This window comes from Gobio gobio (genome assembly GCF_949357685.1).
Source record: "Gobio gobio genome assembly, chromosome: 18".
Lineage (NCBI taxonomy): Eukaryota > Metazoa > Chordata > Actinopteri > Cypriniformes > Gobionidae > Gobio > Gobio gobio.
In genome coordinates, this window is record NC_137111.1 from 36,217,133 (window position 1) to 36,234,495 (window position 17,363).

Consider the following 17,363-nt stretch of genomic DNA (forward strand, 5'->3'; position numbering starts at 1 on the left):
GCGTCACGGCAATAGATAAATTGTGTTTCTAGCTTTACCTTACAGTTGTAGGGGACAGAAATCCTATCGATATAGTGTTACACGAGCAGCACAGAGGCTCAGGTCTACTTTTTTTATATTTAATATATATATATATAATTCCAGCAGGGCAAATGTCATGTGCCCTGAGCACAAATCAAATGCGTGATCGACTGCTTCAGTAAATGCGTGCGAAAGGACGTTTTCAGAACTTGTGGCGTCACCCTTTTCCTGTCAAATGACTCTATGCTTCCGATGATGAGACCTTTTACTTGGATTTAACTGATCTTATCTGGACTGACATTGGACTTTAGACGATGCCGTAGCCTTTAACTAGTAACTTAGTTTAGTTATCGTTCAGGCATCTGTCAGTGAGGGGTTTAACGTCTGTCTCTGGTGTTTGGTTGCCATAATTAAAGATAGACCGAGCATTGGTTTGATCGATACTTTTTATACACATTCACCGGTTCTTCATTAACGTTTTTTAACGATATCTAAAGAATAGCACATTTACAGGTAAAGTACCAAAATTAATATATTGATCGATTTTTTTCCCCCATTTATTCTGAAGGGAGAGATGTGTAGCTTAATCATAGAAAGCCCAAAACAAAGATGAAAATGTATGTGCCAGTATTTGGGTCACAAAATAACTTTGCATAAATTAATTTTAGTTTTGTCCGAATAAACTATTCAGAAGGCATATTATGGTTTATTTGTTTCATTTAGTTATTGGTCTGTCAAAAAATAATTCAAATCGCTTATAAAGTTCGTAAGAAATAGACCCAGTCTTTAATAAATTAAGTCATTTTCTGTTTTCGCTTTATTATTTGTCGATAAAAAGGGCACGTTACTCTCATTCCAAAAACGAGCCCTGGCCGTCAGATTCCTTCATTCACGCCCGGCTTTGGTATTTGATTGCTGACTAACTTTGCCAGGAGCAGAAACGCTCCCTTGGCATATTTGGGTCTGATCAACAGCTGTTTCTCTGGGGCTTCTGTGCTTGTATGGTCTTCATCGACTGACCTAACATCTGGATATAAATGAAGGAGTCACGGGAATGAGCGAAACGATGTTAGGACGGTGCTAGAACTTGATGTTTGCCTTCCAACGAGCGGATCAACTCAAAACTAGATGTCTGATCAAATGGCCGAGATGGCCGAGAGCTGGCGGAACTGCTTTGAGGAGGAACTCATTTGTCCCATTTGTTTGCATGTGTTCGTGGAGCCGGTGCAGCTGCCGTGCAAACACAACTTCTGCCGGGACTGCATCAGCGAGGCCTGGGCCAAAGACACTGCGAATGTGCGCTGCCCGGAGTGCAACCACGCGTACAACCAGAAACCAAACCTGGAGAAAAACATCAAACTCAATAATATTGTGGAAAAATTCAACGCGCTGAACGTCGAAAAAGCGCCGGCCGTTCTGCATTGCATTCTGTGCAGGCGAGGGCCTCCTCTTCAAGCGCAGAAAGTGTGTCTTCGCTGTAATGCACCGTGTTGCCAGTCTCACATCCAGACGCATCTCCAGCAGCCCTGTCCAGCTCCTGGACATCTACTGGTGGCGACTGAGGAGGTCCGGGCCTGGAGCTGCCCTCACCATGACGAATACAGACTCTATCACTGCGATGTGGAACAGGTGGCGGTCTGCCAGTACTGCTGCTTCTCCAGATGTGCGCCCAACCATGGGCATGCGGTGCGCGACGTGGAAGTACGACGCAATGACATTAGGGTGAGTGCTTTGCTCCGAACTTCTTTGTAGAGGTGTTACTACACCCCGCCTGCGTCAGGGACTGAGCCCATAGTCCATTTTGGACGTATGGGTTAACCTGGTAACTCAGGCCCTGAACTTGTTTACACCCTTGTTAAATGCATGACCCCTTTTGGAATTGGTATATTACCCATAATTAACTTTGATATCATGTAATAATTAAATAGATGGTTCTTAAAGTGAAACAGAAGAGAAAAGAGAAAGAATGTAGGACAGGACTGCATTCATTGGATGTTGATTGGATGGAAAGTTTGCATTCGATAGTAAAGGGGCGGGATTTACGCAGATTTGAGAAGTCTGTCCTTTCACCAGAAATTCGAGTTATGACATTTAAAAGAAAGAAAAACAACATGTATGCATAAATTATTCTCATCAGATAATCTCTTTAAGAGATCTTAAGTAGAAAATAACCAGGCATGCTATAAAAAAAAATGCACTATAGAGTGGTGCAGGACAGGTATGACATCACAATAGCCCTGTCCCAAATGGCACCCTAAACCCTTACGGTCTTCCTCTGAGTCCCCACTTTCATGACGTAATGCCGCTTTGACTGCCGAGAAGAAGTCCGCTGCAGTGCGGGCTCGGCAGAAGTGCGCATCGAGGGCGCATATCAACCTCAAAGGGGGCGCTCGCGAGCACCGTTCTGAGACCTAAAATGACAAATGGGACACCCTGTGGTCTTGTGGACTTACCGCACATGCGCACACATCAGCCATTGTAAGTCCACTAGACCGAAAGTGCACATGAAATGTGCTATTTGGGACAGGGCCTTTGTAGGCCAAAACGCGGAAACGAGTTAGCATTTTGGCACATCCGGTTCCAATGTCCCTAAGTCAATGGGTTTTTTGAATGGGGTTTTGGTTAAATGGCTGAAATAAGGTCTGTGGTGAACACAAGCTCAAGCCACTTTCACATTTTATTCTACAGCATAAAATATCAGTATTACCCCACTCGTGTCTTGAAAAGGTTACTGACAAGTAGCTAAATGGGACTACAGAGGCTGTCGAGGAGATTAAACGTCATCTTGCTGAACATGTTAGCTCAGTCCGCTTTTACAGCTTCATTATGCTTATTGTGCTCTTATAAACTATTCTAACTCAAACGTTCTGGGAAAATGTTTTTATATAAATCTGAAAGAGTTTTCGGAAGCTTAGTGATGCTGACGTTGAAGTCGTGGGACCGTGGTGTTTGTTTATAGCCTACCTTTAGCTTTTCGCTTCTGGCAACTGCAATTATGCTTCAAAATTAAAGGGATAGTTCACCAAAAAATGAAAATTAGCCCATAATTTACTCACCCCCAAGTCATCCTAGGTGTATATGACATTCTTCTTTCAGACGAATAAAATCTGAGTTATATTACAAAAGTCCAGGCTATTCCAAGCATTAGAATTTGATTCATAGTTGCTCTGTTTTTGAAGTCCATAAGAAGTGCATCTGTCCGTCAAATAACGTGCTCCACTCGGCTCCGGGGTGTTAATAAAGGCCTTCTGAAGCGAATCGACGTGTTTGTGTAAGAAAAATTTTCATAATTAAAACTTTATCAAGTAAACTTTCGACCGACCGCCTTCCATGGAAAAGTGTTGAATGTTGAAAGTGAAACTCAAGATGCGTACTAGGGGAACTTTCAACAATTTTTCCATAAATTGAACAGGGAAGGTGGTCGGTCAAAAGTTTACTTGATAAAGTTTTAATTATGGATATTTTTCTTACACAAACCCATCGATTCACTTCAGAAGGCCTTATTAACACCCCGGAGCCGCGTGGAGCACGTTATTTGATGGACAGATGCACTTTTTATGGACTTCAAAAACAGAGCAACTATGAATCCAATTCTAATGCTTGGATTAGCCTGGACTTTTGTAATATAACTCAGATTTTATTCATCTGAAAGAAGAATGTCATATACACCTTGGATGACTTTGGGGTGAGTAAATTATGGGCTAATTTTCATTTTTGGGTTAACTATCCCTTTAATAAAAGTTGTGTTCATCTTTGAAAAGTATCTTGGCGGACAAAACGACAAAGGTCACAGAGCTTGTTTTTTTGCGATAATCCAAAAGCCAATGGAAAAATCCTATTGGGTTGTTGTCGAGGGAATCAGTGTGATGCTAACTGCCGGTTGGCCTACAAATCATGGATGAAATATTTTAGCATCACCCTGGTTCCCTCGACAAAACCAATAGTATTTTTTTTTCATTGGCTTTTAGATTATAACAGAAAATAAGGTCTGTGACTAACAATAGATTACACGTTCTTACATGTTTTGTTTCTCGTGATAATCTTCACAAATGAACACAACTTTTATGAATTTTGAACCGTAAATAAATACAGTCGCAACGGTCAAAAGCTAAACGTAGGCTATTATCGAACTACACTGCGTTCTTGTGACTTCAATGTCAGCATCACTAAGCTTCCGACAACTCTTTCAGTCAAACATTTTAAACAAGAAAGTGCAAGAACACGATTATAGCACACAACAAGGCTGTGAAAGTAGACTAGTGAGTTCCTGTTCGTCTGATGACGTTTAATGTCCCAGACAACCGCTGAAGTCCCATTTAGACACTTGTTAGCAACCGCTTTTACAAGACAAGTAAAAGCTTTAAAAAAAAAACACAAGAGGGTATTACTGGTGTATTTTATCATAGAATAAAATGTGAAAATATCTTATGTTAACCACAAACCTTATTTCAAGCATTTAACAAAAAACCTGACTTCAGGACGATGGAACCACAACTTTTTGATGACGTGTTAACTGGCATGAGGGCAGAGCAACCTGTCACTTTCATAAGATCACAGCAATAGTAAACCACAACCATCCAATTTATTAAATTCCCAGTGGAAAAAATCAAGTTTTTTCTTGTTCAAGAAGCCATTTCACTTGGATATACGTCACAATAGGGAAGAAAAGACTATTGCCACTTCAGTTTCATGCTCTCTTTAATAAAACTTGCTGCAGCATTCACACATTATTAGCCACCTCTGCCACAAAAAAAGGAATTTAAACTAGTGATGCACTGAAATGAATCTTAAACCAAGATGAACTTTTCTGTAATTAAATTCAAGTAACAGGGTAATTGAACTCTTTTTGCTGTTCAGGGTTTCCTGTTTTGGGTCAAAAATTCAACCAGTTTTAGTAAAGTTCTTTGGCAGCAAGGATCTTTTTTTCTTCTTTTTTTTTTTCAATTCGGCTGAATATTTTTTGTTAATTTAAATAAAATGTCAAAAAGCTTGTTTAAAGGCCTATTTATTTTCTATGATTATATTGTGGGAACTTTTTATTTGTTTATTAATGTTTCATTGGCCATATTTATTCTCCATTAATACTTTAAATATTGTCTATTTATACTGAGAAAGAACTTTTCATTAGTATTGCATAGTACTAATATATTTACTCTGTAACATTTAGTTACTGTAGTGTAATGGTTAAGCTCTAATGAGGAACAAAATGTAGCCTAATCATAGCAAAAACTTCAATTAGACATATTCAGAGTACTGAGGACTTGAAGAAACTGAACTTTGTTTTCCTAATTAGTTTTACTTATTTCATCGGATAGGGAGGGGTGAATAAGAGTAAACTTCCTTTCAAAGCCTGTCACTTCCTCTTGAAACATTCGTTCTGTGCTGGAACACGAGTATATACCCAGGTAGTTTTGTCATATCCTGAATCTGTGCCCTGCCAGCTGAATGTTAACACCAGTATAATGAGACTGTCAACACTCTTCAGAGCGAGAAATATGGGGTCTTCTGCTTTATTAAGTTAATAGTGAATAATGGCCCAAAAGCCAGTCAGGATAAGTGTGAAAAACTAGCTTTAGTGCCACCTGTAATGTTCAGTAGCCTAGGGCTGTAATCAACCAAAGAAAATCTTGGTCGACTGAAGTCCTGAAATTTTCGACTAAAAATCGACTAAAATAACGTTAGGAAAAAAAAACCTTAAATGAATAAGCTGCACACTGTGCGCAGTACTTGGTAGCCTTGTTGTCTCCCTAAATTAATTATAAATAAACATAAAAAACTATTAGGCTATTTGCTGTATATTAAATAGTTTTTGAGCTGATTATTTTGCACTGAAATGAGTCTGACACACGAGTCTGTCGGCTCTGACAGCGTCGCATCGCATGCACCTGCGCAATATCATAGACTATGACTTCCGAAAATATAGCACTATGTGTTGTCAACTAGATATCATCACAAGAACTTTTGAGGAATATGCAACATAATTTAGACAATTGTTTTTGTCATATGTATTATAATAACTGACAGACACTCATTTCAGCCGCTCTGTGCAGCTCAAACATATGAGCTCAGCTTCGCGGCTGAGACACGAATAGACTATTAACTTAAAGCTTTTACTCTTAAACACAAAAGGCACGTCTTCTTTAATAAAAAAGGAATATTTATTAAACAAGCCAGATCAAGAGCAGAAAAAACGCTCTCACAATTAAATAAATAATATACAAGAAAACTAGCCTTCTTCAATCTGTCTCTCTCGCCAGCGGGTTGGGCTAATCCAAAATAAGTGAAACAATGGGGGTGTTCTGAAGACAGACTGTTACCTGTGAAACAGGGGTGCTCTGAAAACACCCCCATTAGCAATTAGTGCTTTCCACCTGATGAAATGAACGCGGCGCGGCAAAACTAATGAAATTAACGTGGCTCGGCAAAACTGATGAAATGAACGCGGCAAAACTGACAGTACAGATCCACTAATAGCGCGGTGTTGTGACGCTTCCCCTCATGTGTATGTTGATGGGCGTTCCTCAAGTTTACCACTTTGGGTGTACGTTTGAGCCAGCGGGGAATGAAACACAAAGGACCAGTGAGAGACTTCTCTTCGCCAGTGGGTTGGGCTAATCCAAAAGAAGTGAAAACAATGGGGGTGTTCTGAAGGCAGACTGTTACCTGTGAAACAGGGGTGCTCTCAAAACACCCCCATTAGCAATTAGTGCTTTCCACCTGACGAAATGAACGCGGCGCGACAAAACTGATTAAATGAACGCAGCAAAACTGATTAAATGAACGCGGCAAAACTGATTAAATGAACGCGGCAAAAAATCGACCAATCAGAATTTTGGTCGAGCCAGAACGTATCGACCAATAATCGACTAATCGACTGGGAGATTACAGCCCTACAGTAGCCTTATCAGGGCAACTAAAAAATCTTTGGTTATCTGTTCCATCCGTTTATCAACCTAAAAGAAACACCTAATTATTTAAGAACTTTATTATCTAAAAGCTCGTTTTAAAGGTAAATCATATTAAAAGTGCCTCCAGAGAGGTTTATTCTCCGTGATTTGAAATGTTCACTGCCTGATAAATTCCACCTACACATTTTCTCCTCTCCTTAAGATTCATTGCCAAATAGCAGCAGTAAGAAATAATGAACATATCCATAAAACAGGTTTTACAGAGTAGCACTTCACTGAGGAATACTTGTTTTGTTTGATTTATAGATAAGACTGTTTATATAGACCTGTCTTTATATGTAAACATCAAGCTCTTGAATTTTGGAAAATAGGGGTGTAACGGTATATGTAATCGTCCCGAACCGTCACTGTTTGGTGCATACAGTCAGTCACAGGCCATCCACACTACAATCCAGTAATGGGCGCGCACGGTAATGGAACACTGTTTGCTAACCGCCACAACAGGAAAAAGCAGTAGAAGAAGAGACGATCTACGCACCAACCCAAAACAAGTTCAGATGGCACGCAAGTGCTTGCTAGTAGCCCAGACGCTAAGTTTCAATTCATTTTTGGGACATGCTCCACTAACTTCATGGAAAGGAAACCGGGACGGCAGAAAGCGACATCCTGTTTGTTTTATTTATTATAGAAAAGCACGTTTTGATTTTATTGTGAGCATACACAAATTTTGTTCCAAATTATCTCTTGCTCTTATCTGTATGACCATAAATTATGGAGTATTTTAAGTTGTTTCCAAGAAAAATAAACTATTTTCTTGTTTTATTTTCATTATTCTATTTATTTTGTACATTTAGCTATAACACAAGAGATGCTTTCCAGTTTTATAGCTGATTGTGACCAAATCATTTTAGTTTTTTATCAGGCCTACAAAAAAATATGACCATTACAAGAGTGCATTCTGTTTAGGGCTTATTGCTTAATGGGTTAGTTCACCCAAAAATGAAAATAATGTCATTTTATTACTCACCCTCATGTCGTTCCACACCCGTAAGACATCCGTTCATCTTCGGAACACAAATTAAGATATTTTTGTTGAAATCCGATGGCTCAGTGAGGCTTGCATAGCCAGCAATGACATTTCCTCTCTCAAGATCCATTAATGTACTAAAAACATATTTAAATCAGTTCATGTGAGTACAGTGGTTCAATATTAATATTATAAAGTGACGAGATTATTTTTGGTACGCCAAAAAAAAACTAAATAGCGACTTATATAGTGATATCTGATTTCAAAACAATGCTTCATGAAGCTTCGAAGCATTATGAGTCAGTGTGTTGAATCATGATTCGGATCGCGTGTCAAACTGCTGAAATCATGTGACTTTGGTGCTCCGAACCGCTGATTCGATACAGTGATTCATAGTGCTCCGAAGCATTGTTTTGAAATCAGCCATCACTATATAAGTCGTTATTTCGTTTTTTTGGCGCACCAAAAATATTCTCGTCGCTTTATAATATTAATATTGAACCACTGTACTCACATGTTTTTAGTACATTAATGGATCTTGAGAGAGGAAATGTCATTGCTGGCTGTGCAGGCCTCACTGAACCATCGGATTTCAACAAAAATATCTTAATTTGTGTTCCGAAGATGAACAAAGGTCTTATGGGTGTGGAACGGCATGAGGGTGAGTAATAAATTACATGATTTAAATTTTTGGGTGAACTAACCCTTTAATACACTAAAGGAGGCTGTACTGTACCAACTACCTTAGGGGGGAACTACATGCCGCTAGGTGGAACAAACTGTATTTTCACTACTGTCTGTTCAAAATAAATAGAAGAAGAAACCTAGCATTGGGGATTTGTTGCTTTTTCCTGTTGTACCGAACTTGTATCGCTCCGTGACACCAAAACCGAGGTATGTACCTAACCGTGACTTCTGTGTACCGTTACACCCCAATTGGAAAACCAAATGTCTGATAATCATATACTACAAAAGACTTACAGTGGGGTTCAAAAGTCCACACAGACTATCAGTTTTTACTTAAATATGATGCATGTTCTATACAGAATGAGTGTGTGTAGTAGGGATGGGCGATATGGACTTAAAAATTTATCCCGATATTTTCTAGTATTTATTGCGATAACGATATCAATGACGATAAATGTAGTATCATTCCCCATGTTTTTGGATACAAGTGAAAGCTGCATGCATTCTTGCGAGTTTCAGAAAAACAAACAATGATCTAAAGTAAAACGTACATGTCATCAAATAGGCTCCTATAATACATAAAAAAAAAAAAACATATATAAAAAACCTTATAAAAATATATATATATATTTAATTAATGAATTATTTTTTTTATGTGAAATTCCACACCAGCCTTTTCAGAAATGGAAAAGTTGCAGATATAATTGTCTTCTGTAAAAGTGCAGGTAATGTTTAAATAGTGCAACTGTGCTAAAAAAGTATAACACAATACAAACAATAATAATTTTGAAATCAATGACAAGTTTTACATGTAAACCGATTCTGTATTTATTCATACATGGTGCAAAAAGTGGTAAAAATAGCAGAAACAGCAAAAGTAATTATCCCAAAAATGTCTTCAGATTACAAAAAAGTTTAAAATAATGATTTAATGATAGAACTTCAGTAATTTGAGTTAAGATAATAATACCACGAATTCTTCTACTAATAAAAAATAAACTGCACTAAGGAATAATGAGCTTCTGGGTTCATGAATATTAATCACGTTGTCAGCGCTCATTCAAACTGATTTGTTGAAATCAAAACACAGTAATAGGTGCACGCCAGCCAATGAGATTCCCGTTTGTGCATTCGTTTCTTCCTGTTCATGAAAGGCTGAATAATTCCAAATAAACGCCATTATTTTACAGGAAAATACAACAAAGGATATTGTTTACATGTAGCAGGTCAATTCTGTGTGGTATAAGACTCTCTCGCTCTCTCTTTGAGTGTGTGTGAAACACGGAGCGCTCTCAGTCGCGCGCCTCACACTGTTTACTGTGCGTCAAATACACAGTGCGCGTTCATTGAGATGAACTGAAATAGTGTGCTTTACCGATCGATTGAGACAGAATCTCTTATGGTGCGTTCACACCGGACGCGATTCGCGCGATTCGCGCGAGTGATTTACATGTTAAGTCAATGCAGAGACGCGAAATGGCATTCTGCGGCGCGATTCGCGCGAATGAGGCGGCGAGATTAAGCGCTCAGTCCAAGTGCTCAGCGAGTGAAAATACATCTGTATGTACAGGTTCAGCTTCCCCTCAGGTAGCCCCTCGTTTAGATATGAACGCTTCCGCCATAGTTGTTTTCGCTCTGCACGTGAGAAGCGGATTCAGTGCCGCCGCTCCCATTGCGTGGCGCTTAGGGCACCGAGTGCTGCGGGGGGCACCACAAGACAATTCTCTCTCCAACCCCCGTTCAGCCATACAAATTGACAGATGCAGCCATTGCTGCGGCCATCATAAAGTAATAACGGCCAGCGGCGGCACTGTGGATGGGCGTGCCATCAACTAGGCTTTATCGTTATTATCGCGGGAAGACAAATTTCCTATCGTGGGGAGAATTTTTACCGGTATATCGCAAACGATAAGATATCGCCCATCCCTAGTGTGTAGTATGACTGTAATCTGGATGTACTACATTTGCCATGTTGTCATTATCATGTGACCTACCATCGTCAGTTGCGTTACTTCTCTGCCATTCACAAATCCGTGGCCTCATGGGATAGTAAAGTGTCCATTCTATGCACACTTCAGAATCTCGCCAGAAGTAGTAGGTCATCTGGGTACTTTTTGCCTACTCTTTTAATACTGAGTACTGTGAGTTTGGACATACTACTTTTGTTGCTTACTATATAGTAGGGAAGTATGCAATTTCAGATGCAGCCTTAGAGCTTAACAGGAAGGTGTTCTGGAATGAACTGCAAAAGCAAATGGAGAAATTCTAGTATGAAATAAGGAAGTAGTAAGCAAGCTTGCCTTATCAGCTAAGCACGAGGTATGCACCTAACCGTGACTTCTGTGTACTGTTATACCCCAATTGGAAAACCAAATGTCTTATAATCATAGAAAAGACTTACAGTGGGGTCCAAAAGTCCACACTGAAAATCAGTGTTTACTTAAATTGATGGAAGTCAATAATATAAGTAAGCTTGTGACATTTATTATGTGACTCAGATGTTCTTCTTCCATTGAACTCAAGATGCTCTTTGGATCATCTCAAATCATGGTCATCAGGTTTCACACAAACTTCATGCAGCTTGAGTGCAGCAGTCATTGTTTTTCTTCCCTATTGTGACGTATATCTGAGTAAAGCCGGGTGCACACTGTGCGATTTTGGCCGTCTGAGACAAATTTAGCAAATTCCTAAAGATTCCCCTGATCCTAGGCTAAAATCTGAAGTCTTTGATCGTTAGTTTGACATATTCTCCGGCAGCCGATTAATGACCGATGCAATACAATTTTACCTCAGACGAAATTCTGGCAGTGTCAGAAGATTTGGTGCAAAATCCTGCAGTGTGACTTCTCCTACGACGACTGTCAAATTATCTCAGTTTTTCAAGACAAACTATGACCAAAATGAGCACTTGAGATTTCTTTGTAGCCACCATTTCAATCCCGCATGTAATGCAGCTCACTGTCACCGAACGCGTCACTGATTGATGATATAAAACTCCGGACAAGTTTTCTTGCATGTGCGCGCCTTGACTATCATACAGTCTGACATTTAATGACAACTTAGATCTTACAGTGTGACATGGCTTAGAGCGGGGATCATGTTTGTACAGCCTAACAAGGTACAATCGTGAAGGACTATTATAAGTCGCACAGTGTGCACCCAGCTTAATACACTTCTCGAACAAGAACAAAATGTAGGATGGGACTTGATTTTGTCCATCGGGAATTGATTGGATTGTTGTGGTTTGCTATTGCTGTGATCTCACAAATAAACCATTTATAATAAATACTGCAATATTCCATTTACAAAAAAAGAAAGTATTGTCCTCTCTGATTTCATGGAGACTTAAAGCAAAAGAGAGAGAAAACAAAGACTAAGGCCCAATCCCAATTCTATTTTATACCCCTTCGCCCACCCCTTCCCCTTGCCCCTTGAAAGATAGTGGCAAGGCATAGGGGTGAAAATATTCCCCTAAGAAATGGGACACCACTACTACACCATTACACGTCATCATACGTCAGCATACCCCGTTTCAACAGCATTGAAGTGCGTCTAACAGAAATCTGGCGCAAGCACTTTAACAAATTACTCACTCCCAGCATTGTTTTGCGCTGAATTTGGACTTAATAAAACGGAGCCTTCGAGTTTCTTAAGACGATACAGAATGATACAGAACATACAAGACTGATGAAGCCGCTTTTCCATCAGGCCAAACTGTTTTCTTTGTTTGTTAACCGCTCCATTCCATGACGATCCGAGCCGGACGGAACAGATATGGTTTCATTTTCTACCGTGATGCTGGGATAATGGAGCTCTTTGCAATGTACTACAAATAGGGATGAAACGGTATGGAAATTTCACATCACGATTATAGTGACCCAAATTATCACGGTTATCAATATTATCACGGTGTTGTTCAAATGAGATGAAAGTGTTCAAAAAGAACAGATGCACACGCTTAAAACATTTCAACAAGTTTTATATTTGAAAACAAACAACAAATAAATCAAGCAGCTCTATGCACTTTTTTAAACTAGGTTCTGTGGGATATCCTTCCTTATAATGGCCGTCGTCAATAGCAACGCATAAATAATAATAATTTGGTGTAAATATAAACTCTATTAGCTCTGATGAGAATATTGCTTGAGAATATATTTACAGTGTTCAGCAATGATGCATTTAAATCTAGCATATTTTGTGTAAGAGCCCAAACAGTATCCTAGTGAAATAATGGATATCCATATTTCCATATGATTTGACAGTTTATTTTATTAAATATCAAAATGTGTGCATCATACCTGACACCTAGATGAACACTTTACAGTCAGTTTTATGACTGTCATTCCCTTCAAATGCTATTGAAGTTTGAAACGTGCATAACGTTACCAATGTTGTATGTAACTTTAGAGACGGTCCCTAAATTCTTCAACTTTATGCCAGTCATATCAGATGCGCTGTGGTTCTGCTGTGTTTGTTTGAAACTATTTTCGCTGCTGAAATAGAACAAAAACAGTCAACCACGGTATGATGAGTGAATCTCCTGCGTACATTGCACGTTTTGAGTGCAGATTTCAGTGAGTGAGCGCGGCGCGCGCTCTGAACAAAACTCTGGCTAATCTGAACGCCTCTGATTATGAGACATTGCATTCATAAACACGTGTGAGTGGTTATAATGTGCAGCGCGATTATAACAGATGGCTTTTGAGAAGACTATAATAAGTCCAACCGCCAAAGTGGCTAGTGTCGTGTGCAGCCGAAATAACGTTAACTTACACCCGCAAATGGCGGTTGTTAATGTCAAGCACTGATTATTTTCCCTTAAATGTCACCCTAGTCTTGTCTGAATTTGTTCGTTCGCTTCACATTATTATTTCCCAGACGTAGTTTTGGTATTGAGGTCAAAGTCCACTTGCCTTGCGTTCATAGTTTTGAAGTGTTTCCCTCTATTACAGCGACTTTCTTCTGGCATGTTCTGCAGACAAGGTGACCATCTTTGATTAAGTTTCCCTCAGGACTTTTGTAAAAGCCAAAATATGACCACACCTCAGATTTGGTCCTTTTAGAAGGCTGAACAATTCCCTGAGTGCTGTCACTGCCTTCTGCCATTTCTTCTCATTCAAAAACAGCGTTGCGCGCTGTGCCTGCACCAGACTGAAGCTGACTGGACAGTTTACTGCGAGTTTTCAAAATCGTGATAATCATACGCGGTTTTAATGATAATTAAATTTTAAACGATATTACTAACCGTCACTACATTTTATCGTGGTTTATCGTGAAACCGGTAATCGTTTCATCCCTAAATACAAATGAGTCAGTTGTTGCCTTGGTAACGCAAGAGTTTACGGTTTACAGACGATACAGACGATGTAAATATCGACTACGTTATGAAGGATGACCAGATATTTCTTTGAACTGTATTATTAATTTGTGTTTACAACACTCGAGCGTTTAGAAGGTTACGGAGAAACTGGCAGCCAGGCAACACATAAATGATCGATCCCGAGTGGCAACATCACCCATTCTAGCAGCTGCAGCACGATAGTCTGTGTATGCAGTGAAATTCCTCATACCCCTTCGTTCGAAGTGTGGTCCTGAAAAATCTTCGTTTGAAGGGCTATCTGGCCCTTCCCCTTACCCCTACCACTCCAGCCAAAAGAGAATTGAGACACCCCTACCCCTTCACATGAACGCGCAAAACGAAGGGGTAGTGGAAAATGAAAGGCTAAGGGGTAGAAATGGGATTGGGCCTAAGTTGACATTCACTTTTCAGTTAAACTTTTAACTGAAATTGTAATGCTGCTGATAATGTAATATATGTAATGGGTAAATGTAAAGATATCTATCCTTTTATATGTCTTGCTTTTGATCCTCAAAGCTACTTAAGCTCTTTTACCTATCAATTAAACTGATGAATATGCTAATGAGAAAATTAGCTGGGACATTCTGCAGTGTAGGAGTGAAAAAACACGCTGTTCTTTCAGCTGCCTCCCAAAGAATAATGAACTGTTGTGAGTTGAGCTGCTGCTGCTGCTGGACTTGGCAGGGATGACTTCTGGATGCGTGGAGGAATGCTTTTTAGATGGCCAATGTGTCATGGCTCCTAAAGCAGCCAAGTGTCTGTAAAAGGAGGGGGAAAGAGAGGGAGGAAATGGACGCAAGGCCTGCTCTACCCACAGCTGCTGTTGAAAGACACACACATCCCTCTGTTCTTTCTTTCGCAAGTGCATAAATTTAGAGAGTGTGACTCAAGTGGTCCCACAATAAAACGGCCTGGCCTTCTTTGCTCCCTCGCCTCTTGTTCAGGAATAGGACGTGGGTTCTCGGCAGACACAGGAAGGGAGTGACCTCAGTTCCCTCTCTGCTCCGTTCCCAATAATCCGCCTCCTGTTAGCAGGAATTACATCATGGGAGATCCAATGGAGGATCACCCTACTATCTCTCGTTCTCCTTTTTTATGCTGTTTAATATGACAGGAGTCTGCTTGAGACTTGTTTTCTCTTTCGGATGGTCCACTGACATTCACGCTCCGTAGAATAACTTCCACCATTAACTGCATTTTTAAATATAGGACCCAAGCAGTGAGGAATGATATAAATGTGGCTCAGCCCACATTTGACCATTTTCTGCGAATTAGTCATGCTTTCAGTTGGACCGGATCATTCGAAATGTAAATGCCCTCCAGATTTTGCTCTAGAAAGACTTGAAAATTGATTGTGGTGTCACTGAATAATTTGAGAGGCCATTCTTATCACACCGTAGCACGCAGGCAAGTCCGGACAGCGTTATATGACTCTCACAGTCGGCCTTGAGGAACGTTCAGTACAGTCGGATGACTTCAGATGTTTGGAATCACAGCCATATTATTGTGAATGTGGTGAATATGATTTACTGTTTGCAGCCATGTCATGCTTAATCATATGGGCTGTGTCCAAAATCACACTCTCTTGAGTAGATACTTATTTTAAATAAGTAATTACTTCGCCACTGCTAAAAAGTATGTTCTATATAGTATGAGTTTGTGTAGTTTGACTGTAATCTGGATGTACTACATGTGACAATGTTGTCATTATCATGTGACATACCTGCTTACTTCACAGCCATTCACAAATCCGTGGCCTCATGGGATAGTAAAGTGTCCATTCTATAGTAGTAGGTCATCCGGGTACTTTTTGTCTACTCTTTTAGTACTGGGTACTTTGAAAACGGACATACTACTTTTGTTACTCTTTTTCGCCTACTATATAGTAGGGAAGTAAGCGATTTCAGAAGCAGCCTTAGAGCTTAACAGGAAGGTGTTCTGGAATGAACTGCAAAAGCAAATGGAGAAATTCTAGTATGAAATAAGGAAGTAGTAAGCAAGCTTGCCTTATCAGCTAAGCACGTTGCGGGCAATGTCCTTTATGATGGCGATTCATCTGGACAAAGCTGCTGCTGAGGAATGCACATGGCGATTATATGGAAGCAGTTTGTGTTGTAATATGGTGCTTTGCTTCATCACGCCATTTCCCATTGTCATCATGCCTCGCCAAGATGAACAGATCTCTTTGGTTTTATTTGATAACCTGTTCAGATTTTACAAACCGTGTAACAGAATTCTGTTTTTGCAGTAAGGTAACTTCCATCTGCCTTTCATGTTTTGTACTCTTTTAACTACACGTTGTTGTATTGTTGTAACTATAACCAGGTAATGGTAAATACTGAGATACAAAATTACTTTATTTTGAAATGGATCATGAAAACTTGATTCAGATCTTAAAGAGTTATTTCACCAAAAACAAATTTATTATCCCATAATTTACCCATCCTCAAGCCAGCCTAGGTGTATGACTTTCTTCTTTCAGCCAAACAAAATCGAAGTTATATTAAAAATATTCTGGCTCTTCCAAAGCTTTATAATGTCAGTGAATAGTACCTTTTTTTGAAGGCCAAAAAATCTCTTCCATCCATCATAAAAGTAATCCATACGGCTCCAGGGGGTTAATAAAGGCCTTCTGAAGTGATGTGTTTTTGTAAGAAAAATATCGATCATTATAACTTTATATACTATGTGAGTGACAATAACGTAATGTGTGTTATCAAAGACGCGATCTGAGGGAAGTGCTGATGCGTCGCAGATGCCGTGAAATATTTGGCATGCTAAATATCTGGACCTGTCTGCGACTCAGAGTCATGCAGTGTGAAATGTGTTTTGACTGGAAAGGACATTGGCGACAACCTACAGCCAATGGGAGCACGAGATACAGGGCAAGGGAAAGTTTAGGGAGGAGTCATAGACCTGCAGCAAAACATTAGCAAGCATGCCTTCTGCAAGCAACCATTCTCTCATTCATATTCTTCTTTTTCGCTGCAAATCTGTGCATGAACAATTTGGATCCCAAGCTTTTTGCATGCATTATTTAACAGGAAGAAATCCAGTCTCACGCATGATTTTGTTATTTCATGTATCAAATCTTGCGCGTGTTTGGTTGTGAAACATGTACCAGTGATTTGGTGATTCCTATTCTTTCTATTGTAATGTTGCCAATCTGTCGGCATTACAACTAATGGCACCCCAGACAGTTATGTAGTGAGAAGAACAGGGATCCGACGACTTAAAAAAATCGCATAACCACAATTCAGTCAGATTCAGTTAATTCCGTGAAGGATTCGTCAGGCCATCATTGAACTGGTAACTTGTAACTTCTTTTTTTTTTTTTTTTATGAATTTTTTTATTTATTTT

The 17,363-nt window shown here is 39.6% G+C and overlaps 1 protein-coding gene across 1 annotated transcript in view; it reads left to right on the plus strand.

Annotated features, from left to right (window-relative positions):
* The first annotated feature begins 141 nt into the window (after positions 1–141).
* The window catches only part of trim8a (tripartite motif containing 8a), a 35,063-nt gene continuing 17,841 nt past the window's right edge, over positions 142–17,363 (plus strand). Inside the window, exon 1 of the mRNA XM_079842621.1 lies at positions 142–1,743. Coding sequence (XP_079698747.1) covers positions 1,150–1,743 — 594 coding nt within the window. The 5' untranslated portion in view covers positions 142–1,149. The remainder of the gene's footprint in view (positions 1,744–17,363) is intronic.